The sequence below is a fragment of the Sebastes fasciatus genome, chromosome 3, assembly GCF_043250625.1.
Source record: "Sebastes fasciatus isolate fSebFas1 chromosome 3, fSebFas1.pri, whole genome shotgun sequence".
Classification (NCBI taxonomy): domain Eukaryota; kingdom Metazoa; phylum Chordata; class Actinopteri; order Perciformes; family Sebastidae; genus Sebastes; species Sebastes fasciatus.
In genome coordinates, this window is record NC_133797.1 from 3,050,152 (window position 1) to 3,076,543 (window position 26,392).

The window sequence follows — 26,392 nt, forward strand, 5'->3', positions numbered from 1 at the left end:
TAATGTTGACAGGGTCTAGGACGGATCCCTTCATCACCTTTAGATTTGGGGCTTTTGAATTTTGAGATCATTTGGGCTGTGGTAACGCATATGGAATACGTTTTGGCAATGGTGTGAGTTTTTTTCAGTTCAACCTCAGCGCCTATAGTAAATCTATAATAAACAGTGTAGCCAAAAATACAGACACTCAGACCTTTAAAGCTGAAGTATGCAAGATTAGAGCAAATATGATTATGATTATGATGAATATGAATATTTATATAACGGTCACTATATCGTGACAGTAGTACATGAAACAGGTAACCTGAAAAAAATCATGTTCCTCTGTGTCCTCCGGTGCTCCTAACGGCATCTGCAAGATTTCACAGACCGGAGGAAAACAAGCAGTAAGAGCTGATCTGAGGTCTGCTGTCAAGCTGCTGTCTACGAGAGCCGGCTGTCAATCACTTGCGAATTCCGATCAAGCGGTCAAACTAGGCAGCGCTGATCAAATATGAATCACTATTCTATTACGTTAATGTCTATTTCTCTCCTCAAATGTTTTCAGAATCGTCTTGTAGTGTACTGTTTAGCTGTACAGTGAGAAAGTTTGTGACGCCGCTGCCATTGTGAAATCTGGTGAAGGAACAAAGGAACATGACCGGAGCACAGCCAATAGGAACGCTCTCTCTCTGAAATGACCTGTGATTGGTCAAAGTCTCTCGTCACAGGCTAGATGTTCTAAAGCCTGAAAACAGAGCCATGAGGAGCAGAAGTCTAGTTTTCTCTCAGAACACTTGAATTACAATATGCTGAAAGGTTATTATGGGCAAAAACATTCTGCCTAGTGCATCTTTAAGGACAAAAATGTCCCCATTGAAACCCATTAAAACCACGATGTTTGATCCTTCGGCCATTACAGCACCAAAATGTTCATTCCATTATATCAGGCCTTCGATCTAGAGCCCTGGCTTCAACATTTTAGTTTTTACTATTTTCCACCAGATTGAGCCATTTCCTCCTGTTTCCACTAGGGGCATTGCTGCTGTATTAATATGGAGCACTGCACTGTTTGATGCAATGCATCAAAATCAATGTTGTTGCTGATCACTGACAAAAACTTGAATTATCGCCTCGTGGTTGTATCCTTCCACCAACCAACCAGTCATGTTGCAGTTTGCATCCATGTCAGTCCAAAATGTCAACACTTCATCATTTTTATCCTGTATCTGTATCCTGTATTTCTTTGAAATTGTCATAAATAGCATAAGAATTCATGAGTTATGGCCAAAAACAAATTGGAAAAAATTCCCTCCAGGCGTTCCTGAGATATCGTGTTCATCAGAATGGTCCGGTCTGTGAAGAGAGCATTTTTTTCTTTCTTTCTACATTTATTTAATTAATTAATTAATTAATTAATGTATTTAAGGTTTCTATCTTACTACCATGAATTATATTACTGTAGTACTTATTACTTTTAATTCTAACTAACTAATAAAAGTATTTGAAAAATAGGGAAGCGATGTGTATGTGTGTATATGTATGTACATATTAAATGTTAAATGTAAGATATCATTTTTTTGTATTATGGCACCGGTGTTGTGTTTTGTTAGTTATGCTATGTTGGGAAAAAACAAATAAAAAGAATTCCCCCCCCAAAAAGAGTATTTTTGCTTCATGAAAGACTCAATTATCAGAACTGTGATTGATTGTCTGTCGATTGATTTGACTGATTATTTGACTAACGGTTTCAGCACTACATGTAATCATGTCGTATGTAATTGTTGTTTGCAACTAACAATTATTTCAATTATTGATTAATCTGCTGATTATTTTCTTGGTTTATTGAATTGTTTTGTTTGTACAAAGAAAATACTAATAATTATTAATAATAATAATATTAATCAAATAATAGATAAAGTCAGAAAACTGTAAAAAATGCCCATTATAATTTCCTAGGGCCTAAGGACATGTCTTCATATTGCTTAATTGATCCATCTAACAGTCCAAACCCTGAAGAAATATAGTTTACGATCACATATGACGAACACTTGCTGCACAAGCTGCAAATGTTTTTGCTTGCAAAATAACTGAAAAGATTTATTGATTGTAAAAATAGTTGCAGATTATTTTTCTGTTTATCGGCCAATAGATTCATTGGCTAATTTATTCAGCTCTATAATCATGTAATGCTATTGATACAGGGATAAAGAACAGACATGGTACTGATAAGAGTGCAGAGCATAGAGTGCTGCAGGAATGAGTCCTAAAACCCGGAAATGAGTTAGCATTTTAGCACTTCCGGTTCACTCGTCTGGAAGTCAGTGGGTTTTTAGTTCGATACTATGACATAAAAATACATCAGTAAATACCCCAATTGTAGATTTTGAAGCTTTTACATGTCTTAAAAAAGGCAGCTGAACCTTTGTGCCTTTTATTTTATTTTCTAATGACACATGCACAATTGTAAAAACCTTGAAAATGAGCCTTGAATGCACAAGAGAACTGCATGTGAAATACTAGAATGGCACTCGGAGAGCGCAGACCTCCGCCAAGGTGCCTGACTTTAAAAACAGATCACAGCTCACTGCTGGTGGTATGTTGAGGTGGTCGGCTTGTTATTACCACGGTGTGTTTCCGTGTAACGTACCGGCGGTTACACTACGTTGTCTCTCATCCCGTCATCTACCGCTTTTTTCTTTTTCACCGCGGACGGCCAGCAGCTCCCGCACACACATCCACACACGTATCTCTCTGCTCTCAGAAGGAGGCGAGGTCACGCGTCATCAACGCGTCATCAGTCACACTGCGCATGTGTTATACCCTGTGGTCTTAATGCTCAGGCTGATCGGAACTCTTAAAAGAATTCCTGAATCCAGATAATGATCCGAATTGCCACCAAAATCTATTGGATTGTTCATTGTCCCACACCCCACCCCTCCACAAAATTTAATTTAAATACATCGCAGACTTTTGGAGTAATCCTGCTAACAGACAAACCATAAAACCAACGCCGGTGAAAACATGACCTTCGGCCTTGGCGGAGGTAAAAAGCTGGTTGCTAACAAGTGGCTAAATGAGACTACTAAACGTCATCACACTTGACACTATTCCAACTTTAACTTAGTGGTGGTGACGAGAAGTCATGTGACCGTGGTGTAGTTGGTTTATAGCCTAGCGTTAGCTTGTCACTTCTGGTGATTGCATTCACGCTTCAAAAACCATAAAGTGGTGTTCATTTGTGGGGATTATCTTGCTGAACAAAACGTGTAAGTATCATAAATGTGTGTTTGCCACAGAGCTGATTTTCTGCAATAATCCAGAATCCAATGGAAAAATCCCGTTGGCTTTTTGTTGAGGGAACCAGGGCGATGCTAACTTCCTGTTTGGCCTACAAAAATACATCATCCCTGCAGCACTGTAATTCAACCTGAGACCCTTCATGCTGACTGATCTACAGTGACCTTAAACCTTCTCTCTCTCTGACATACCTGTGTGTTTGAGACAATGTTGACTGATGGAAGTGAGAGCGAGGAGACGTGGGATGTGAGGAGTCCTGAGGAGAGAGGGGTGCTACACATGCCCCCGCCCAGGGAGAGAGGGGTACTGCAGATACCCCCGCCCAGTGTTAGCGGGTCCTTGAGACTGGAATAGATACCTGAGGGGATCGGAGAGATAAGATATTTATTACTATTTTCATCTCAGAAGTTGTAAGGCCCCAAAACACAACAACACATGGCGCCCGGGCGTTGGTGTTCACGAGAGGATCAATCTGTAAGTAGGGCAGGAAATCTAGCACTCGTGTGCAGCACACACACACAAACCACTATCTAGGACAATATTCTGGATTTTAAAAGCCTGTGTATGAAGAACAGTGACAGTATCAGTATCCAATGGCTTATCATGAAACAGTCTGAGGTCGTGAGATACAGATAAGCTGCTGCTGTGGTGCTGACATGACACATGTGTAATGGAAACATTTCAACACTTTTAGAATCGAGCTGCAAAATGAACACACCAAAGTGTTACTCTCACACACACGCACTAACACACACACACAGGAAGCTAGAGGGCTACCACACACACACCCACTCACTGAGACTCACCGGAGCTGAGCAGAGAGTTGCCGCGGCTTGTGGAAAAACTGCAGGCAGAGGAGGAGGAGAAAGAAGAGGAAGAAGAGGAAGAGGAGACGGCGGTGGGAGGCAGCGTGGAGGGGAAGGCGGGGTGGGGGATGGAGGACGTGCTCGGGTAGAGCGAGGAGGTTAAGGCTGGAGGAGGAAGATGAGGAGGAGGAGGAGGAGGAGGAGGAGGAGGAGGAGGAGGAGGAGGAGGCGCTGTGTGGTGATGGTGGTGGTGGTGCTCCTCCTCCCTCCTCTCTCGGTTCTTGCTGCCCCGTGGCCGCCCCGGACCGTGGCTGCTCTTCTTGTTGCCCCGGTGCCTCCTCTCCCTGGGCAGCGGCGGAGGCGTGGCTTTGTCCTCCAGGGCCGCCTCCTCCAGGATGGGCGGCGTGTTCAGTTGAGACGGCTTACAAAGAGACTTGGAGTGCTTGTAGTCCCCGGAGGAGGAGATCTTCCGGATCTTGCTACTGCTGCCCAGCCCCGTCGAAGAGGTGATGCGCATGATGGACCCAAAGGTGGAGATAGTGACCTTGTTCTCGAAAGGGCTGGAGTTGCCCTCCGACCTGTCGTGACCCTGTGACCCTGCCAGTGGGCCATCAGCAGGGGTCAAAGCTGGTGGCTTGTGGTATTTACTGTCCTCCTCCTCCTCCTCCTCCTCCTCCTCGTCGTCTTTGTCCTCCTCCTTTTCATCGTCCTCTTTGTGCTCCTCCTCCTGGACCGCTGGCCTCCTGTGGCGCTCCTTACGCTCCTCGCCGCTGTGGTCGTCACCCCCCTGGTCGTGGTCCCGCTCCAGGCGGGAGGATGATGAGAACTGATGGAAATCCTGAACGGAAGACAGGGAGCCACCTCCACGAGAAACACAAAGTCGAAACTCAATTAAACTCACTGTTATTAACAGTCTTTATGTCACCTTGTCAACATTTCACCCTGGCTCCTGTTTCCCTCTTCTCATGGTACCTGTGTTGAATGGACTGGAGGAACAGGAGGACGAGGAGCAGCTCTTGCCGGTGCTTCCCGTCTTCTTGCTGCGATGGCCGTGACTGTGTGAGCTCAGCTTCTTGGGCTTTCCCTCGCTGTCCTTGCTGCTGCTGTGGTGACTGGAGGATATCTGTGCCAAAACACACAGGTGTCATAATAACATTAGTCTGACTGCTTGTCAAAGTGTGTCCAGCGTGCCACAAGTCATCCTGCGGGTTGGCTCTTCATACCTTTTCTATACTGCTGGTCGTCACTGAAGAGCCCAGGCTGTCAGAGGACTTCTTGTGGCGCTCTTTTTGCCGCATCTTGTCCTTATGACTCTGAACAGACAGGAATACACAGGGCTCAGGTATGTTAAGAGTCAAACCAGGTCCTACGAAGCATGCACTAACCACACACACCACACACACAAAGACACAAACAAGCATGCACACACACAATTACAAGGGATGAAATGTTTTTATACTTGTGCCAATATGATGCCATTTTGGCACCAACTAGGGCTGTCAAAGTTAAAGCGATAATGATGTGTTAAAGGGACTGTTTGTAACTTTGTAAGCGTATAAATGTACCGGGTCGGGACACATGCGCGCTCGTCTGAAGTCCCCACTCCTCTGCCTGCCTTCACTGACACCGCGCGCGTTCTCGCTGTCTCGCTCCACCTCTAGACGTGCATGCACGCTCACTAAACACTGCAGAAGAGTTAGTAGCTCTGAGAATATCTAGTGAATGTGGACGTTCAGTGGACGTTTGTGCAGAAATAAATGCTGCAGCTCCTCCAGACCAACAGAGGTTTCCCGTGTCTTGTGAAGTGACGGAGCTCTACAGGGATTTACGTTGTCTTCTCGTTTCCGCAGAGGAGACACGCTGCAGAGCCCCGCTGCCTCAGCCTGCACTTAGGCAGGAAAAGCCAACACTAGGATCAGATCTAAATCATGTTCATGGAGAGACCTTCGTCTGGTCAGCTAACATTACTGCCAAGCAGCTGAAATATAGAGTGATATTGTGGTTTTAGCTGACTTGTGTCGCCTCACTGTTTTGAGTGATGCTCGTTCAGGTATATTGAGAGCGAGCAAGCGCGAGCCCGACGCTGACTTTCGTTGATTTCACGGCCACAGGTGTCGCTGTTAAGAAGCATTTCTGAAAGTTACAAATAGTCCCTTTAATGCAAATTAATTTTAACGCCACTAATTTCTTCAAAGCAACTTGCGATTTTTAGGTTGTAGTGGGCTTTAAAGCTAAAGTGAAGATACTGGTATCAGTGTTGGAAATTAACTTTTTTGTCCACCTGCCACTGTGGCTGGTGGATTCCAAAATCTAGCAGCCACTCAATAGATTACCATTGTTTTTTTGGCTGGTGAGTGAAGCAAATCTATCAGCCACTTGCATATTTTACCAGCATTTGACTGGTGGTTGGTGCTAATTTCCAACCCTGACTGGCATCATATGAAACTAAAAAACACAAGGAATCCATCGGTACCAACCATGTCATACTAGCTTGTCGGGAAGGAGGCTAAATAACGCTCCAAACTTGCATTAAATTTTGGTGAGGAAAAACAGGCCATTTTCAAAGGGGTCCCTTGACCTCTGACCTCCAGATTAGTGAATGTAAATGGGTTCTATGGGTACCCACGAGTCTCCCCTTTACAGACATGCCCACTTTATGATAATCACATGCAGTTTGGGGCAAGTCATAGTCAAGTCAGCACACTGACACACTGACAGCTGTTGTTGCCTGTTGGGCTGCAGTTTGCCATGTCATGATTGGAGCATATTGTTTTATGCTAAATGCAGTACCTGTGAGGGTTTCTGGACAATATCCATCATTATTTTGTGTTGTTAATTTATTTCCAGTAATAAATATATACATACATTTGCATAACGCAGCATATTTGTCCACTGAGTACTAAGTGATTAATATGGATGCACCGATACCACTTTTTTCAGACCGAGTAGACTTACATTTGGGTACTCGCCGATACCGAGTACCGATACGAGTACTTCTCTGTGCCAAAAGACCCTCGTTAACAGCCAGCTGGAGGGTGTGAGCGACACATGGCAGGCTGGGGAGTCCCGCATTCGAGGCTTTGCGCCGCAACCGGCTCTAGGTCGGCTTGGAAAGGCTCGGAGTGAAGGTGGCTCGCGGCCGCAGCTTTACAGCGCTCCCCGCCCGGACCTCACCTGTTCCCGGTGCGACTGTCAACCGCGTCGTTCTGCGACCCGCGTAAAAGGTGCCAGGGGTCTGTGGCGACCCACCCGACCCGTCTTGAAATACGGACCAAGGAGTCTAACACACGCGCGTGAGTCAGAGGGTGCGAGAAAAACCCCGTGGCGCAATGAAAGTGAGGGCCGGATCCCGACACAGCGGGGTAAGGATCCACCGGCCCGTCTCGCCCGCACCGTCGGGCAGGTGGAGCATGAGGACCCGAAAGATGGTGACGAGAGGTTAATGTCACGCTGCCGTAAAATGGTATCGGTGCCGTTGTATCGGAGGCATTTTGCGAGTACGAGTACATGAGCACAGTATCGGACCCGATACTGGTATCGGTATCGGTGCATCCCTAGTGATTAATTTGAGATTAATCGCAATTAACTGTGGACAATCATGCGATTAATTTGGTTAAATATTTGAATCAATTGACAGCCCTAGTACCAATACCAAATCTCTATTTTAAATACCTTGAAATTTAAAACCACAAAACCTGTTTTTTCCCCTTTAAAGGACCAGTGTGTAGGATATAGCAGTATCTAGTGGTGAGGTTGCAGATTGCAACCAACTGAATACCCCCTTCCCCTTTCCAAGCGTGTAGAACCTACGCGGCCTTCCAAATTCAAGCTGCCACTTCAATGTAAAACGTGAAAGTCTCTCTCTAGAGCCAGAGTTTGGTTTGTCCATTCTGGGCTACTGTAGAAACATGGCGGAGCAACATGGAGGACTCCAAGCTAACGAAAACACAACGATTCTCAGTTTCAGGTGATTATACACTGATGAAAACATAGAAATGAATATTATATTCAATTTCTGCTAATACAGTAGATCACTCAAAATGCTACACACTGTTCCTTTAACACAGTGTTTCTCAAAGTTTTTTTCCGGGGACCCACTTTGTAAAAATGACAAACCACTGCGACCAAATTCACAATAGGTCTTATCAATAAATTATTTAGAAATTGTGAGAAGAGCAGAATTTGTGCATAAATGAACATTTGTGACCATTTATACTGCCATTTCTGCATCACCTTATATTCTCTTGAATAGGTAAACCAGCCATGTTGTAGAGATATACGTTTGATAAATCACAACTTTGTTTTACGCATGACTTATTGAAAACACATACACATGTTAAATAGTTTATAAATGAGACCAAATAAATGGGTCTGTGGACCGCATGGCTGTATGAAGAGAACTGGATCCAGCGTTGGGGGCGGGGGCGGGGCCCGGTTCATTCTTATGAAAGTTGCTCAGTGGTGCATGAAACAAATAAAGCTTGACTTCCGAGTTTAAAATGACCCGGATCTTCGTTTCCTTTAACTCCTCCTCCCAGCCCTCGGTCTTCACATGAACGGAGGAAGAGAAATAACTCTGGTTTCAGCTATTAGTGCGTTTTACAACTTTTAGGACCTTGTGATTTAAATAAGGACTATTAGAGTGTTTAAACTGGGCTAGTTGATTCACCTAAATAAAAAAAAAATTATCCGCTGAGTTACAGACGTCTCTTTCTCAATGTAAGTCCATGGGAAAAAGTATTTTTGGCCCCAATGGCATCACGTGACGGACACGGAACTTGTAATTCCACTGTTTGGCCACTACTGTCAAATTTGCTTCAAAGCCCGGCGATCTTCCTCGGGGGCTTTGTCCCAACCCAGTCTTTGGGAAAGACTGCTTTAACAGACGAAGCCAAAGTTCTCAAATGGTAAATGTTGTTTAAACACAAGCACACAGACAAGAACTGCCTCAGTAGAGCTGTTGAAAATTGGCAAATGTCTCATTTAAGTCAGAAGCTTTCTGATCAAGGAATATGTAAACACGACTACAAATCTGAGCAGGTATTCAATGGCAACCTTTTGGTACATTACCCAGCACTGACAGTTACACCCGTGAACAGCAGTGCTTACCTTCCTCTGTCTGTGGTGGTGATGTTTGTCTAGTGGTGGAGAGCTTGAGCGTCCCCTGGGATGAGTGAAGGAGGTACTTGTATTTTCACTGGAGCGCAACTTCTTCTGCTGTAGAAAACCAAAGGAAAAAGTGAGTGTTAAATAAAACCTTAAAAGCTGTGAGGGGGGGGGGGGTGATTTTCAAATAATGCTTAAAGGTGCAATCAAAATGGAAACCAAAGCTCATTTTATGATGTGCGCCTTTAGATAGGCAGGAGCAGTCAAGCTTCTAGTGTCGGTGCTAGACTAAGACAGCCCTCAGCGCTAAATCTCAGTAAGTAAACAGGTCTGGGGTTATCTCATTGATTTCTGTTTCCCCAACCGACAACTACAGTTGTTCAGATACCAATACCTAATCAACTTGTTGAACTGTAAATCAGTTCTTCTTCATCGCTCCAAAACAGTAGCCTTCACTGTGCTGTCGCCCTGGAGGGATCATGGCTGAAACTACTGTTTTAGAGCAGCGAAGAAGAACTGATTGCAGCTAGTTTGTGACAAAAAACGACAGCAAACAACAGCAGAGCGGTGCTAGTGGAGAGTGTAACGGTGGTCAGAGCGAGGAAAATGTCAGCCATGTGGCAATATTCCACAGTGGAAAATCCAACAAGTAATACGGCGATATGTCCAGTATGTAAGGCTTCTGTTTGGAGGGGTGGCAGCACCCTAGTAGGGGGGGGGGGGGGACACCCAGGATGTCCACTGAGGAGACAGCTAAGATAATACGGAATTGTTATTTATTCCTAGCTTCATTTATTTATGTTCTTTGTAACTGACAAACTGAATAACAAAAGAAAGTTCTATTACATTCATTCTCTGTATTTGTTCATGTTTTATAGAGGGTTTAACCTGAGACAGGCCATACAACAGAGATAGTAATCATATCACATCCATACATGGTCAGTAGTAGGTCAACAGCTGTTAAATAATAATAATAATAATAATAATTATTATAATAATAATAATAACTATATATTGTTTTATATCACGCTGGTATCGGATCGGTAAGTTCAGGTATCACAATCTGTATAAAATCGTATCAGAACATCTCTACCGACAACCAGGACTTAAGCGCGTGTTCTTGTGTCGTCTTCTTGTGCCAGAGCCAGAAAAATGTGGTAAAGCATGAATGAAATGGACTAAACATATACATATATATACACCTCCGGTCTCCTGAATGGGGTTGTCTAATGTAGTTAGATCTTCTTTTGCTAACATTAGATATTCACACAGCGAAAAGGCTGAGTCCTTACCACATCGGCCCGGGGTTCGAATCCGACCTGTGGCCCTTTGCTGCATGTCATCCCCCCCCTCTGCACCAACAGAGAGAAGAGGTGTCTGTGTAGTAGGGGTGTAACAATTCATCTACTACATCGATGTATCAATTTATATTCCTACGATCCAAGTACATCGATAGGTACTCTGCAAGTTGTCCTTCACGGGAGACGTATATCGATATAAAATCGTTTTGAAACGCAAAAAAACGATTGTATCGATACTAAGGATTTGCACCTTGTATTTAAGGACGACAAACGTTATATGAAAGTGTTTTTTAGCACTTTTATTGGTAAAGAAATGTTAAACGTTCCTCCGGTTCACTCTCCAGACATGCGCAAACTCTGCCCTCTGCAGCGTGAGCACGCATCCATGGCCTGCATGCAGACGAACGCCGCACTGGACTCCTCTCTCCTCTCTTTCACCCGGTGACGGCGTGGAGGGAGACGGGCACCGGTCTGAGCTGCCGGCGCTGCGGTGAAGAGGAGAGTTTCAGGCCCTATAAATCCGGTTGACGAGGGCGGATCCACCCACAGGTGCTTTCCCCGTGCGCTGTCGGTTTTTCATTCACAGAAAATGACTTTCCTTTCCCCGTCATGATATCGATGTGCATTTGGTGACTATGGTGCGAAAGAATCAGTGATAATATGTGAATAGAGTTCTATAGAGTGAACAGACTCTGGACCTGCCGCTAATATCCTAAAGGGGAGAGGCAGTGGTGAAGCCCATGTGACACAGATACAGGAAATGACTGTAAAGCGCACCGTCTCCTTTCTGAACGCTCTCTGGTTGAATGATCCTAGCAACAACTACCTTAACTTCTGTGTCAAATAAAAATGACGGGTGGATACGTCAGTCACAAGCCAGACTGAATAATAAAACACAAGATGCCAACTCAGTTTGATCAGTTATGGCTGTCAAAGTTAACACCGTAATAACGCATCAACACTAATTTGTTTGTCATGTTACTATTTGAGCATATTATTTATGCTAAATGCAGTAGCTGTGAGGGTTTCTGGACAATATTTGTCATTGTTTTGTGTCGTTAATTGATTTCCAATCATAAATATATACATACATTTCCATAAAGCAGCATATTTGTCCACTCCCATGTTGATAAGAGTATTAAATACTTGACAAATCTCCCTTTAAGGTACATTTTGAACAGATAAAAAATGTGCAACTGAGGATACTGAGAATCAAAGGTACGAATAAACTACACGTTTGAGGAGGTGGTAATAAGTTTAACATTATGTTTACTGTTAACACTTCACACAGTGCATTTAAGGGAGGATTCTGGGTAAGGACATTCATCTCTGATGCTTGTAGCTGCTACCAGTTTCATCAATGTGGAGTTTAAGATGACATTTTAATACTTAAATGTCAGGAATATTGGTTTGCATCCTCTAGACTGTTGTCCATCTTACCAACTTGTTGTAGTGGTGCTTGCAGTAGCCACAATATTTCACGTTGTCAGCTTCGGGGCCTTCCTCCTCACACAGCAGACCTGCCATCTGAGCACTGAACACAGGGTGTCATAGGGTCAGACAGACACACACATGCACACGCACACGCGCACACGCACACGCACACGCGCACACGCACAGAAATCAGAAATCTGTGCCCTACAATCTTCCAGGCTTGATTTTAGGCTTGAGTTGTCAACTTCTGCATTGTGATAGGAATCAGTTGCAGCTTTCACAGGCACAAAGCAAAGGACTAAAACTGTAAATAGATAGGGAGGTACTCTGGGAAATGTAGTGTAGACAGTGAAACAAATACAGCTATGGGAAATGCATATCAGCATTTTGAGGCCAACTGTGGACTGTAACACACCTTTCACTCTGAAGATGGGTGACTAATTGACTAATTGCATCAGTCAACAAGTAAAATCAATCATGTGTATCTAAAATCGGATTACAGCTCGACAATTGTTCCAAAAAAATGTTATACCTTGGTTATGGCACATCGTCCTGCTTGGGTATTTGTTTTAACAACTTATAAAGAGGACTTATTATGCTAACTTTCAGGTGCATACTTCTACTAGAACACTTTAATGCTCAAAAAACACTTTAGTTTTCTCATACCAGCTGTGCAGCACCTCTTTTCTCGCTCTGTCTGAGCTCCTGCCCCCCTGGCCCCCCCCCTTGCCAAAAAGCACAGTCTGCTCTGATTGGTCAGTTGGCCAAACTCTTCGGACTCCGCTCCAGCTCCACTCTAACTAGCTTTTGTTTTAGGGCGTGCCAAACTAGCCGTTATGCAAATGTGTTACTTGGTGACATCACCACGTTACGGAAGAAAAGGCAGGACTTCAAGTGAGGCGTTTCAGGAGCAGTGTTTCTGTGGGGGAGAGTAACTCCCTTTGGCGTAGACTTTGTAACTTTGCAGACCTTTTACATGCACAAAAAACAGATCATTTGTCGATACGTTCATAAGTCAATGTGATTCTTAAAGTTACTGTGAGGAACTTTTAACGGGTTATGAACAGTCTCAGTTTAATACTGATGCCTCTATATGACCTCCATACCGGTAAAACGAGACCATCAGCAAGAAGATTGGCTATTTCTATATTGTCATTCTTAATGCTTGTCACCAGTGCAATTGGGCCGGATTCAGCGCAGAATCTGAGCTGGAGTTTCTGGTGAATCTGCATAATTTCGTTAGACTCCAGCGGGGCCTCCGGTAGCAACCGGCCCAGCGCGGACAGACCCAGATCCGGCTTCGTTGCCGCCTTCGACCTGCAGTTGGAGCTCCAGCGTGGGGGGTGGAGGGCTCCGCAACTGACAGGTCTTCCTCCGGCCAGGAGCAGGGCTTCGCCTCGCTGCCAACACCGACACCAGGCTGCTGGAGGCCCAGGCCGTATTGCTGGGCCTGCTTGAGGGAGGGGAGGCACAGGAGAACCAGAACCAGGACTGCGCAGGGCAGACTGTCAGACCCTACTGCACTGAAATGAGAGGTTTTCTAAAGGGACTCTGGTGCTCGGAAACACTATCACTTTTGTCCATAGGGCCCGCCGAAATCAACACAAAATTAAAGTTTCTCGTCGTAGCTTTAAGTGGTCTTTAGCTTTTTTATTTTAAAGATTATTTTTGTTTTTTTCTGCCTTTATTAGATAGTCACAGAGATAGTTATTAAAGGGGGAGAGAGAGGGGATGACAGGCAGCAAAGGGTCAGAGTCGAACCCCGGGCCGCTGCGGTAAGGACTGAGCCTTGGTACATGGGGCGCCAGATTTAACAATGTTAACTATTCATTTCAGAAAGTATTTCTGCTAGATCTTTGCTGCAGCTCTTTCATCACCATCAACATCTTAGTTATTTCTCGCTGGAAGTCTTTGAATAAATAATCACCATACATGTGGACAACACATTTCCATTCAACAATACACACACACACACACACACACACACACACACACACAGCTTTAGGACTCACCAGGTGACATGGAAAGCTTGTCTGCAGCCCTGTCTGTTGCAGGTCATGCAGGCTCCGCAGGCAGCCTTGCTCTCCCTCCCGTGGTCCTCACAGATATAGCAGGTCTGGTGAAGCAGCAGAGATGGAGAGAATAGGAGATGAAGGGAGAGAGACACATCAAGTTATTAGTATTATTAACAGGTGCTACGTTGCCCTGTAGATAAACAGAAACAAAGCCCTTGCTGGTTAAAAAAAAATGCTGATTAATGTGGAAAGCTGAGTAACGTTTTGAAGCACTTTAAGTGTTGACAGGGCAAACTCAAACATTAGAGAAGAGAACCATTGTGATTGGGAAGTTAAACGCTCCTTAGTTTGAGTCCAGCCACAGCCATACTGTAAAAGATTAGGATGTTTTGCATATCAAGACAACAGATGCAGCTTTCAAACAGGAGACCGTTTGCTCCGTGCTCGCCGCTTTGCACAGCAAAACTGTTGACCAGATGTTTGGGAATGTTGTGGAAAAAAAATCACTCAAGAGCTTGTGGCTGGTATTTGTTTTCAAAAGAGAGCTTTGAGTTTTTTGTATCCGGATGCTACTAACACCTAAAATGCATTTCCCATCTTTTTTCATAAATATTCCTCATCATTTCCTTCTGTTTCCTTATAGAATAGGTGAAGAATGGTTTCATGATAAACTGTGGGGCACTCGCATTGAAAAATTCATCATGTGTAGCCCAGATTTTGGAAATAATTGATTTTAGAGCTCAAGGCTGGAATCCTGGCCTCCTACGCCACGGCGGCATCAGTCTTCACCGACATGTAAATGTGCACGCAAAATACATGTAAGCATTCACATGTGATCGCAGACAAACGCACGCACGGAGCTTTTGTACTTCGTCCTTAGCTTCTCCCCAGCGAGCGGGGCAGACTGCTGGTGGGGGGGCAGAAGAGGCCTAGCAACAGGTGCAGGACAAAGGAACAGCGGGCTCTTTACCTTTTCGCTTCGGCCCTCCCCTGTTCTGCCTTTTCTCTCCCCTTTTCCTCTGTCTTTCCTCTGCTCCCCACATCCTCACTCTGCTCCCTGTTCCCCTCAGAGGATGTCGGCTATGTAATGAAAGGCCGGAGACATAACTACACACCAAAGCGTGTAAAAAGGAAGAGTGGCTTCTCAAGTTTTCACTGTCCATTGTAACGCTGTCTAGGAATGCAGGCGGCATAATCTGGATGAATGGCTCCGACGGGGAAAGCTGCATGCAATTTACTGTAGCTGACACAGTAATATGAAACCAGGCACTCAAACACTCACATGTGTACATTTATATGCAGGCATGCACACAGAGACACACACACACGCACACGCACACACACACACACACTGCACGTCAGCCACTGGCTGCTCAGTCTAATGAGTCCATGCGTCAAATATTGATTTCTTTGTAATGTGCATTCATTGCTCTGAAAAGGCGTGCTCTAGTGCATGCTGGACACACTGGCACGCACTACTTCTGCTATACACAGTCTGCCAACTATCAAAGACTACACAGACAAGAAAAAAAGGTACAAATGGATAAAGTTACAGCAGCAGACGTGTGATAAAGCTTGAATGGCCTGAAAACTAGTTTGTGGTTAAATGGTTTGCTTTAAAAAGTGAAATAAATAGACGTTAGCGGAATACTTCAGAAGCCCCTCTGAACGTGTAAGCACGACTGTTTATGTGATGAAGGATATGTTCGGTCTGTTTTCCATAAGTGGCCTTACTTTGCATGTCAGGACTCTGTGTGAGGTCCCGCTGTCGTTGTGTTCTGTCAGTCAGTATGCAGCATGGAACTCTTTCATTATGTCAACTAGTCATTAGCCAGTGTTCCATCTATTATACAGGAACAGACTTGAAGATACTTCCCTGTTGGATATTATCAATTCATGATGCTTTGTACTACTAAACTAATGATTATTTTCATTATCGGATTTTTTTTTTTATCAATTAATTAAACATTTTATCTATAAAATGTAAAAAAATCCCAGAGCCCAAGGTGACATCTTCTGCAGACCAGAACCCAAACCCATTCAGTTCTTGATGATATTAACAAGTTTTAACTGAAGAAGCTGCTACCAGTGACAGTTTGGCATTTTGCATGATAATTGACTTTAAACTAATCACTTCAGCACACATTTTATGGCTGTACCATATAGTCCGAAGCTTCATTCATAACGTTAAAGAGAGGGTTGACGATGTTGGAAAGCTAGCATAATTTGAAAGTAGCATCGCCTCAGGAGCTCCGTCTAAACCCCCCCCTCCCCTCTGGGCTCCTTTCCATGTCTATTCATTCGGTTTAAACTCGGTATTTCTGCACAGTTGCAGATACAGATCAGGCTCCACTAATATCATCAGTACTATACTACTTGTAGAATTAGATTTTAGTGGCGACTGTGTGGGGTTGTTTCTGACTCGTGTGATCCAAACATTTCCAATTATTTCGGAGCATTTTAAAGTTCAAAAGTCAACAGTTATTGAAAAATGATGTAATCATTTCAAAAATTCACAACATGTTTTTATCAGTCAAAAAGCTGTTTGCTCTCCTGCACGCCACACACAAAGGGAGGCACAGTCTGTATTAACGGGGCGGTCTAGCAGCATAACTTACAATTTATTTAACCACAATAACACAAAATGAGTGCTGTCAAAGTTAACGCGATAATTACGTGTTAATGCAAATTTGTTTTAACCCCACTAATTTCTTTAACGCATTCAATCTTTTTGAGGTTGTAGCGGGCTCAACGTTTTTAAAACTACAGTGAAGATACTGACATTATATGAAACTAGAAAACCTAAAGAATCCATCGGTACCAACCATGTCATACTAGCTTATCATGAAGGAGGTTAAATAACGCTCCAAACTTACACTAAATTTTCGCTAGGAAAAGCTGGCATGGCCATTTTCAAAGGGGTTCCTTGACCTCTGACCTCCAGATATGTGAATGTAAATGGGTTCTATGGGTACCCACGAGTCTCCCCTTTACAGACATGCCCACTTTATGATAATCACATACAGTTTGGGGGCAAGTCATAGTGAAGTCAGCACACTGACACACTGACAGCTGTTGTTGCCTGTTGGGCTGCAGTTTGCCATGTTATGATTTGAGCATATTGTTTTATACTAAATGCAGTACCTGTGAGGGTTTCTGGACAATATCTGTCATTGTTTTGTGTTGTTGATTGATTTACAATAATAAATATATATATATATATATATGTATATATATATATATATAAATATATAAAAACATTTGCATAAAGCAGCATATTTTCCCACTCCCATGTTGATAAGAGTATTAAATACTTGACAAGTCATCCTTTAAGGTACATTTTATAACAGATACAAAAGGTTCAATTAATTTACGATTAATCACAATTAATTATGGACAATCATCCATTAATCACGATTAAATATTTTAATTCGTTTAACAGTCCTACGAAAAATTAAATAATTTCTGTTTTTTTAGGGTGTTGATGCCATAAAATATGACAACAGACATTCAAAGTTTCATTTGAGAACCTCAATAGAAGCTTTGAATGTAAAAAAATTTCATTCGGTGCAGCCCTAGTGTATTTTGTGATGAACTGTGGTAAATGTACTTTTTTTTGTTGTTCCCTCGACCTGATTCATCCATTTTCTACTTAAGCTGGAAATCTCCCACGTTTCCCAGAATGACTTGTAACAGCCTCCAGAGAGCAGGCGCGACCTTGCCACATTCAACTCTGGGCTTGTACGGGATGTGTAGGTGGAGAGAGCGATGGTGATGTGGTGGAGCTAAACAGTTTTTCCCTTTAAGGGAGAAACAAGAGTTGTGCTGTTTCCCAGATGTCTTAAAGCTGCGTTGCATCATGGTTTGTTGAAGCTACTGTCGCTGGCGGAGAAATTGCAAATGCTTTTTTCTTTTATGATGGATTTCTCTCTGTGGGATTGTTGACGCTGATGAAAAAAGTGTTTTCCTAAAACAAAGGCCCTGCTCGGGGTTTTTATTTAGTGGCTGTCACCAAAGCTGATGTTTTCAATTATAGTTCCAATTGAACTTTAAGTGAAGAATTTACAGCTACAAAGGTTTGTTGTAATGCTCTTGAATTAGTTGTGTGAAACCAATGGGGCTGGGCACCTCACTGTTTGAAATACAAGAGCCCATGTAATACCTGAGCTTGAGTACAGATACCAAAACTATACTTTCCCCCAATACCTTACTTCTAAACATATGCTAAAGAAAAGTCACAAGGTACAAAATTACAATGCATAAGATTTCCAAGTTGTCCAAACACAAACAACCTTACAAGAACATTGCATAAAAATAATGAAAGAGACAACAGGTACGGGTAGGTAGGTAATATGAACCTGACCAATCATTTGACGCAATTTTTAATATGTGACGCTTTTCAAAACTTATGCTACAGACATACACTTGGTTGGAAAATATTGATGTTTGATACCCGACCCTTGGTGCCTTATCATCTCTGATAAAGAATGTTTTTATGTGTGTTTCAGCCACTCCAGGATGAAAAGAATGATGCTCTTCATATCAGCACGTCATGTTGATATCAACGTTACACGTATAAACGTTTTTTAAACGATCAACATCAGCCGGACCTTCAATTCATGGAGCGCCCTTCATTTGGTCAGCTAACATTACTGCTCAGCATGTGAAATATAGAGTGATATTGTGCTTTTAGCTGCTAATGTTGCTAACGTTAATCAACATGATGCCTGTCAATCACGTTCAGTCAGCGATGCTCGCTCGCGTCTACGTAGTGCGAGCACAAGCGCGAGCAACAGGACGCTGACTGTCGTTGACTTAACGGCCACAGGTGTCGCTGTTAACAAGCTATTTCTGATTCTTACATCCAGCCCCTTTAATTTAAGTTTTGAGACAGAGCTCTGCAACCTGATGAAGTGCAGCAGACCAACGCCTGATCCACACTGGGAACGTCAGGAGCGCGTGGCGGATGCGTGATTCACTTGTCGGATGTTCACGCCAGCTGCATTTCAGCTGCGTCTCTGCTATGTTTCTGCTGCTGCAGCTGCTATTGTAAGCTCTTTCTTTCTACATAGAGTTTGTCTTTCATAATGGCAATTTCATATCATTATAAATGTCATTTATATTTATCTTCAACAGAGAAGGGTTAAGAAACATGTGTGTGTGTGTGTATTTGTAAATGATAGTAATAATCCACAATTACAACCCGGTACTATCATGGAGCTCTCCAAATCACTGCATGTTCTACAACACTGTCCAGCACATACAGTATTTCAGAATAAAAGCCTCGTGTGAACAAATGAAGGAATTCTGTCCACAGAAAAAAAGGTTTGAGGGCCTTTATTTTGAAATGAAAGCAGGAAGTGTTGATTTAAACCCTGCACTCTATTAATTCATGGAGCTCTCCAAGTCACTGCATGTTCCACATCAATGTCCTGCACATATTTCAGAATAAAAGCCCCGTGTTAACAAATGAAGGAATTCTGTCCACAGAGAAAATGCTTGAGGGCTTTTATTTTGAAATGAAAGCAGGAAGTGTTGATTTAAAAATAAGTCTTTACTTTTTTTCATGTCCGTAACATACAGTATTCTACAGATAGACATCAAAACTGTACCAATCTTGCTGGTATGATGTTAATATACAGTCAATAGATCACTTTCACTGTCTGTTGTTGCTGTGAACCGCGCGCGTCACGCGTCAAAAATAGGCGAGACCTCTATTCTCTAGAAGAGACGCAGCTGAGCACTGCCCGCGTGAGACGGGCTGCTCTAACCTGTTAACACGGACGCCGAAATAAAAAACAACAGGTAACGCAGCCGCCACACGCTCCTGACGTTCCCTGTGTGTCCCGGGCTTAACAGTTGTTCACTTCACAATGTGTTACAGGTGGTGTGTCAGTACCTTGATGTATCTGTCATGCGGGACGTACTGCAGGATGATGGGCTCCATAGTGAGGACGTTGGCAAATTGCACCTCGGGGATGTAGAGTGCGCACACAACGTGGGCCCAACCTGACGGACAGATTGGCAGTGGATCAGTGACATGATGAGGTTCATTATGAATGAAATGGATTTAACTATTTTGTAACTGAGAGAAACAGCAGGAGTGAGATGGACAGAGGGTGAGATTTACCTCCACTGTCTGTCCTCTTGAGGGCACCATCTTTGTGGGGACACAGCTCACACCTCTGAGGAAGGACGGGGGAGAGCAGAGCTTGTTGTGAGCGTGGCATTAATCCGGATGGGTGGATGAGTGTGTTGTGTCACGCTGTGTGTTGGCCATACTCACCACGCGTGCCGCCCTCTCCTGTGATTCACACTTCCGACAGAACCACGGACCGGTGGGAACCTGGACGATGCCATAACATGCTGGGATGGACGGACGGACGGACGGACGGACACACACACACACACACACACACACACACACGGACACACGGACACACACACACACACACACACACACACACACACACACACAACAGGTTAAGGATAGGCTGCTATTTTTTGATACATGGTCCTCAGCGATTTTCCTACACATGTAAGGGATAATGTACAGCGAGACGGTCATTGTTGTGGAAGACAACAAAGACACAATTCTTTCACAACAACGACCCGCTAGCTGTACATTATCCCGCTTATTACACAGCTACTTACAAAATCTATATTTTGACACAAAAACGGACCGCCAGAGTCCGACATCAGAGCTGCGCCCATAGCAACGGTCTGTTATACATAGCAACGGTCTGTTATACTTAGCAACGGTCTGCTATACATAGCAACAGTCTGCTATAAAGAAATTACAAACCGCAGAACGCTATGATTGACCAATCAGAATCAAGTATTCAACACAGCTGTGTAATAAATGATTATAATGCATATACATGTTACATACTGTATTATGTGCTGCTGTCATCTAGTCTCTTTCACATTCTTATCTTCACCATTTTCTACGCAACATATTTTACCCTGATCTCTTATAGTGGTGTCAGTAATGTTAAAGCTGCGGTGGGTAGAAATGGAGCAAATATGATTAAAAAAAAGTAATTTTTATACTATATGCTGACAGTAGTACATGAGACAGGTAATCTGAAAAAAATCATGTTCTTCTGGTGTCTGGTTGGAAAACAACCAATCAGAGCTGATCTGGAGTCTGCCGTCTCTGAGCAGCTGTCAATCACTCGCTAACTCTGATCAAACGGTCAAACTAGGCAGCGCTGATCAAATACGAATCAATATTCTGTTACTGTAATGACTATTTCTATTTAATTTGACCGTTTGATCGGAATTCGCGAGTGATTGACAGCTGCCTCCGTTGAATGAACAGCCAATGGGAACGCTCTCTCTCTCTCTCTCTGAAATGACCTGTGATTGGTCAAAGTCTCTCATCTCAGGCTAGATTTTCTAAAGTCTGAAAACAGAGCCATGAGGAGGAGCAGAGGTCTAGTTTTCTCTCAGAATACTTGAATTACAATATGCTGAAAGGTTATTACGGGATCTCTGCCCAATGATGCCAAAAACATTCTGCCTACTTAAGCTTTAAGTGCTGCTGTCATCTTGGTCAGATAATATTTGAGAAAAACAAAAGAAGGCATTTTTAATCCACTTGGAACTTTAAAGATTGACACCTCTCAGCTCAACCTGTTGTGTCAGCTTCTCACTAATCTTTCTTTATTACATTTTAGAGCACTTTCGCTGACTTTAAGTGACAAAGTCAGGATCAGAGGAGAGCAGATGAAGTCAGCCAGGCAGAAACCTCCAGCAGCCTCCCAGAGTTGCTCCAACAATCAGTAACGGGGCTGATCATCAGATCAGAGATATAATGATCCTAGAAGTTCTCCTCTGTCCGTGTTGTCTCATTACAGCAACAACGCGAGTGGACACAAGGTAACATAATGTCCAAACCGGCGGGCCTCGCAGGGGCTGTTTTGTCGCAAAAACACGCCTCTTGCAGTGTGTCGTGGATCCAACCGGGCCAGACACACACACACACATACACACACAACCACACACACACGGACCTGAAGTGGCATCAAGGCGCCATCCAGGCTCGGTGTCACACTCCGCTCGGCCCTGTGTGTTTAATCATGTGTGCGGAGAGGAAACAACAAACAGCACGCCTACCTACCCCTCCCACACACACACACACACTCGCACGTAGACAGCGGCAGACCTAGTAGACCTAGAAACCTACCGACCTACAGCAGCACCTCTGGCTGCCTCTGGCTGCCTCCAGCCGCCGGCTCTCGCCGTCACAGCAGCCCGGTAATGACGCGCTAGCGGCGGCTAATGTTACCTTGGTGGACGGCGACGCTGCAGCCGTGTCCATCACAGTAAACCAGGGGGTTCTCAGCCCAGCCTCGCTCGTCTGAACACACGCAGCAACCTCCAACCATTTCCCGCATGCTGCTCCCATACGAAGAAATGTGTTTGCCCTCCCGGTAACGGCTCAGACCTCGCCCAGGCCTGTCAAGTGGTCGTCCCGCACTTCACCGCCGCACCGGGCATAGTCGTGGGCCGCTTTCGTGGCGCACTTTTGGCGCCGCGGAGAGAGAAATCTCGGCGTGGTGGTGTGTTCGTGCTGCTGCTGCCTCCTCTCCGGTTTTTCCGTGATGTCCTCCCCGTCCCCATAGAAGCGATGCAGTGCGCATGCTCAGACCTGCTCCTGTGGTTCACAAGAAGTCACAGCAAAGGTAGCAAGTTATTGTTATCAGTGTGAACACGGAGCCCGTCTACACCGCCTGTTCTCACTCTCTCACATTAATGTTATCATTCTTATCGATGTGAGGTTAGTGCACCTAAGGGCTGCTGGTCTGTGGAACAGTTTTATTAATGAGATTTAGTAAAAACATGTGGATCAATCTGTAAAAACCGCTGGCTGCTCTCTGTCTAGCAATTCTGTTTCAACAGCGCCATCTTCAGGATGTCTGCAGAACAGCAGTTACAAGCTATTTCACCATCCAGTGTCCTGAGATGGAAAACATCCAGTGTGAATGATACACCTGTTTATATTACTGCCTCAACATTTCATTTGACTTTATTCGGATTCATTCCCTCTTGGTGTAAGGTTTAAACCTGCAGTAGGCAGGATTTTTCTGGCATCATCGGGCTAAAATCCCATAATAACCTTTCAGCATATTGTAATTCAAGTGTTCTGAGAGAAAACTAGACTTCTGCTCCTCATGGCTCTGTTTTCAGGCTTTAGAAAATCTAGCCCGTGGTGGGAGACTTTGACCAATCACAGGTCATTTCAGAGAGAGAGAGCGTTCTTATTGGCTGTGCTCCAGCTGGTGGGCGGTGTTTGGTATTTCCTCAGCAGATCTCAACATGGCAGCCGGCTCACAAACTTTCTCATTTTACAGCTAAACAGTACACTACAAGATGTCTCTGAAAACATTTGAGAAGTGAAATAGACATTACAGTAACAGAATATTGATTCATATTTGATCAGCGCTGCCTAGTTTGAAAGGGAAGTTTGGGGTCCCCTGCTGGAGCTGTTGCCCCCGCGACCCAACCCCAGATAAGCGGTTGAAGATGGATGGATGGATGCCTAGTTTGACCGTTCGTGAGTGATTGAAAGGTGCTCAGAGACGGCAGACTCCAGATCAGCTCTGACTGCTTGTTTTCCTCCGGTCTGTGAAATCTTGCACATGCCTGCACCGGAGGACACTGGAGGACACAGAGGAACATGATTGTTTTCAGATTACCTGTCTCATGCACTACTGTCAGGATATAGTGACCGTTTTATAAAAAATACTTTTCTTAATCATATTTGCTCCATTTCTACCCGCTGCAGCTTTAAATGATACACAGTTGTCTGCATTTGTCTTGTATTCTTTCTCTACTCGTAGACTAAAATCTCTCTACTGTAGTTGCAGCCAAAATAATAAATAAATAAATAAAAATCAAATAGATATGACAATGACCCTGATGAAGACCTATGTCGGTCGCGACGCGTTGGTTATTTTAAACAATTATTGTCATGTAAAATAAAGACATTTTCATTTTGTTCAAACTCTACAGTGTGCCTTGTATTATTTTTGAAGGAGACTTGCATTTTGTACTTTTTCAAGATCATAGTCCACCCATTTGGATATAATTTTCAAATTCCAGTTTGTCCGACTGACCCTTACTGAGATTTCATGACTTGATTTGATTCCTTGGTTGCTCTCGAGGTCAGCGTACAGCGTGTTGTTATTCCAGTTAAAATACATCAGCGTGGATTTCATTCAGATTTTTTTGGGCTGTCAAGTTGACTGCTACAATTCAGTCAGCAGATGTCACCAGAAGCCTCTCATTTTGCTGGACTTGCGTCATTGTTTCTTTATGACTCCTGTCTCGACTGGCTGAGTAAACTCAGTCTGGCAGGCTGCTTTTATGGTGGAAATGGGACTTCAGACACACACAGTTTGGGCAGAAGCAGGGCTTTCTAGACGCCAGTCCGACCCATTCCCTTTTCCCTAAATGGTTCTTTCATGTTCAGAGAGGATGTGTCAAAATATTCTCTATGAGTCCTTAAGCTGTTTTTTTATCCTCCTACATGACCACAAACTACCCTGATTTCCAACTTAGCCTCACACTTCTGCCCTTTTACTCAACTAACTACTCAGAAGAAAACTACCCTGAAGTCAACCTCTTGTAATTGGAAAAAGAGAAGCACCCCGCTTGTTTTTTTTAAATGGATGACTGGGCTTTTTAATCAGACGTATGGACTGGAAGCTGTCATGACAGTTTGCCTCACACAAGTGTCACTTCTCTTCAAGCCCAGAGAGAGAAAAGGGAACTGGCGCTGATGGAGAGGACAGATAGCGTGGCGGCAGCTGGATAAAGCTAACACCCTGTTCTGGTCTGAAGGCAGCAAGGCGTGACCGAGTCCCTGCGTTGACATGTGGGCGAAGTGCATCCACGTTCACATGCACACACACAGTAGACACACTCAGAAGATTTCGCTGTCAGCAGAGGGTCTTAAAGTTTGTCATATCAAAAGTGAGCACAGACCCTCAATTTGAAACCAAACTTTGCCCTCACACAGATAAATTCCCACATGTGGAGTTTTACTGGCAGATGTTACTGATTACCATCTATTCTGTGGGTGAAGTGAGAGTTAGTGGGAAGAGTGAAACTGTTGATTAAAATCATTTTTGCACATTCTCTCATTGAGCATGTTAAAGAAAGAATAAATGTATGGAGCTATTCTTCGTTTAGTTAGGGACCCCCTGTGTCATTTTTAAAGGCCCCCGTTGAAACCACTTTGGGACCTATACTGCTGTGGAGCGATACTGTGTAAGGAAAACACATCATTCACTGTCATGCAGTACCATACTTTCCCCAGCAGATGGACACTGGTGTTAAGAGACTAATGATCCACCGACCTTCATTTCCTCAGCATCCGGGGGAAGAAACGGTGACGTCTAAATCCTGTGATGAAAGTAGGAGACAATCCCATATCAAAGAGAAGTGTCATTTGACATTTTTCGCTCATTTGATTATTTTCAGATCATACCAATGTTAGATACTGCAGAGGCCAGGGCCGGCTCTAGACCTGTATGCAAAATTTGGAATTGGGTGCCGCCCTTAGGGTTAGGGTTCAACCCCCCAGAACCCTAACCCTAGCCTCATAAACCGCAACACACATCAGACATCACAATGGTTTTAAGACAAAAAATTAAGATTTTTATTTTCATAGATAACTGTATTTATTATAATATAAATATACAGCTGGTCCCTGATATTGTTGGCTTAAAAGTGTTTAGTCAGTTTCAATACAATTTACACTTTTATTACCAAACAAGTGCTGATGAAGGGCAGATGAAAAAGTGTTTCAGGGTTGAAAAGTGTATTTATTTATTTCAGTATTTGTTCATTTGTTACCTCAATGTAAAAAATAAGGAAGGGCGCCACCAGTATTTTTTTATTTATTATTTTTTCTTTGTTTTTTAGAGGGTGACCAGCGCCCCCCCCCAAAGGTGGCACCCTAGGTGACCTCCTATATGGCCTATGCCTTAAAGCTGCAGTGGGTAGAATTGGAGCAAATATGATTTTAAAAAATATATTTTTATAAAACAATCACTATATCCTGACAGTAGTGCATGGTGCTCCGAACGACATCTGCATGATTTCACAGACCAGAGGAAAACAACCAATCAGAGCTGATCTGGAGTCTGCCGTCCAGCTTCCGTCTGAGAGCCGGCTGTCAATCACTGGCGAACTCTGATCAACAGTCAAACTAGGCAGCACTGATCAAATATGAATCAATATTCTGTTACTGTGATGTCTATTTCTCTCCTCAGATGTTTTCAGAAACACGGTTGGTACTGTTTAGCTGTAAAACGAGAAAGTTTGTGACCTGGCAGCCATGTTGAGATCTGTTGAGGAAATACCAAGCACCGCCCACCAGCCGGGGCAGAGCCAATAGGAACGCTCTCTCTCTCTCTCTCTGAAATGACCTGTGATT

The 26,392-nt window shown here is 43.8% G+C and overlaps 1 protein-coding gene across 2 annotated transcripts in view; it reads right to left on the reverse strand.

Annotated features, from left to right (window-relative positions):
- LOC141765109 (protein AF-17-like) overlaps positions 1–22,590 on the reverse strand; it is a 40,456-nt gene extending 17,866 nt beyond the window's left edge. The window contains exons 1-12 of one of the 2 annotated variants that reach the window (XM_074631032.1): positions 22,235–22,583; positions 20,228–20,307; positions 20,072–20,126; positions 19,841–19,950; positions 13,939–14,042; positions 11,933–12,026; positions 10,484–10,543; positions 9,195–9,302; positions 5,309–5,398; positions 5,058–5,208; positions 4,086–4,946; positions 3,471–3,637 (exon numbers count right to left, since the gene is read on the reverse strand). In XM_074631032.1, the coding sequence (XP_074487133.1) occupies positions 3,471–3,637; positions 4,086–4,946; positions 5,058–5,208; positions 5,309–5,398; positions 9,195–9,302; positions 10,484–10,543; positions 11,933–12,026; positions 13,939–14,042; positions 19,841–19,950; positions 20,072–20,126; positions 20,228–20,307; positions 22,235–22,343 (1,989 nt within the window). In that variant the 5' untranslated portion in view covers positions 22,344–22,583. Of the gene's footprint in view, positions 1–3,470; positions 3,638–4,085; positions 4,947–5,057; positions 5,209–5,308; positions 5,399–9,194; positions 9,303–10,483; positions 10,544–11,932; positions 12,027–13,938; positions 14,043–19,840; positions 19,951–20,071; positions 20,127–20,227; positions 20,308–22,234 lie in introns of both variants that reach the window. The other variant, XM_074631033.1, reaches the window with a different exon arrangement.
- Positions 22,591–26,392: the final 3,802 nt, after the last annotated feature.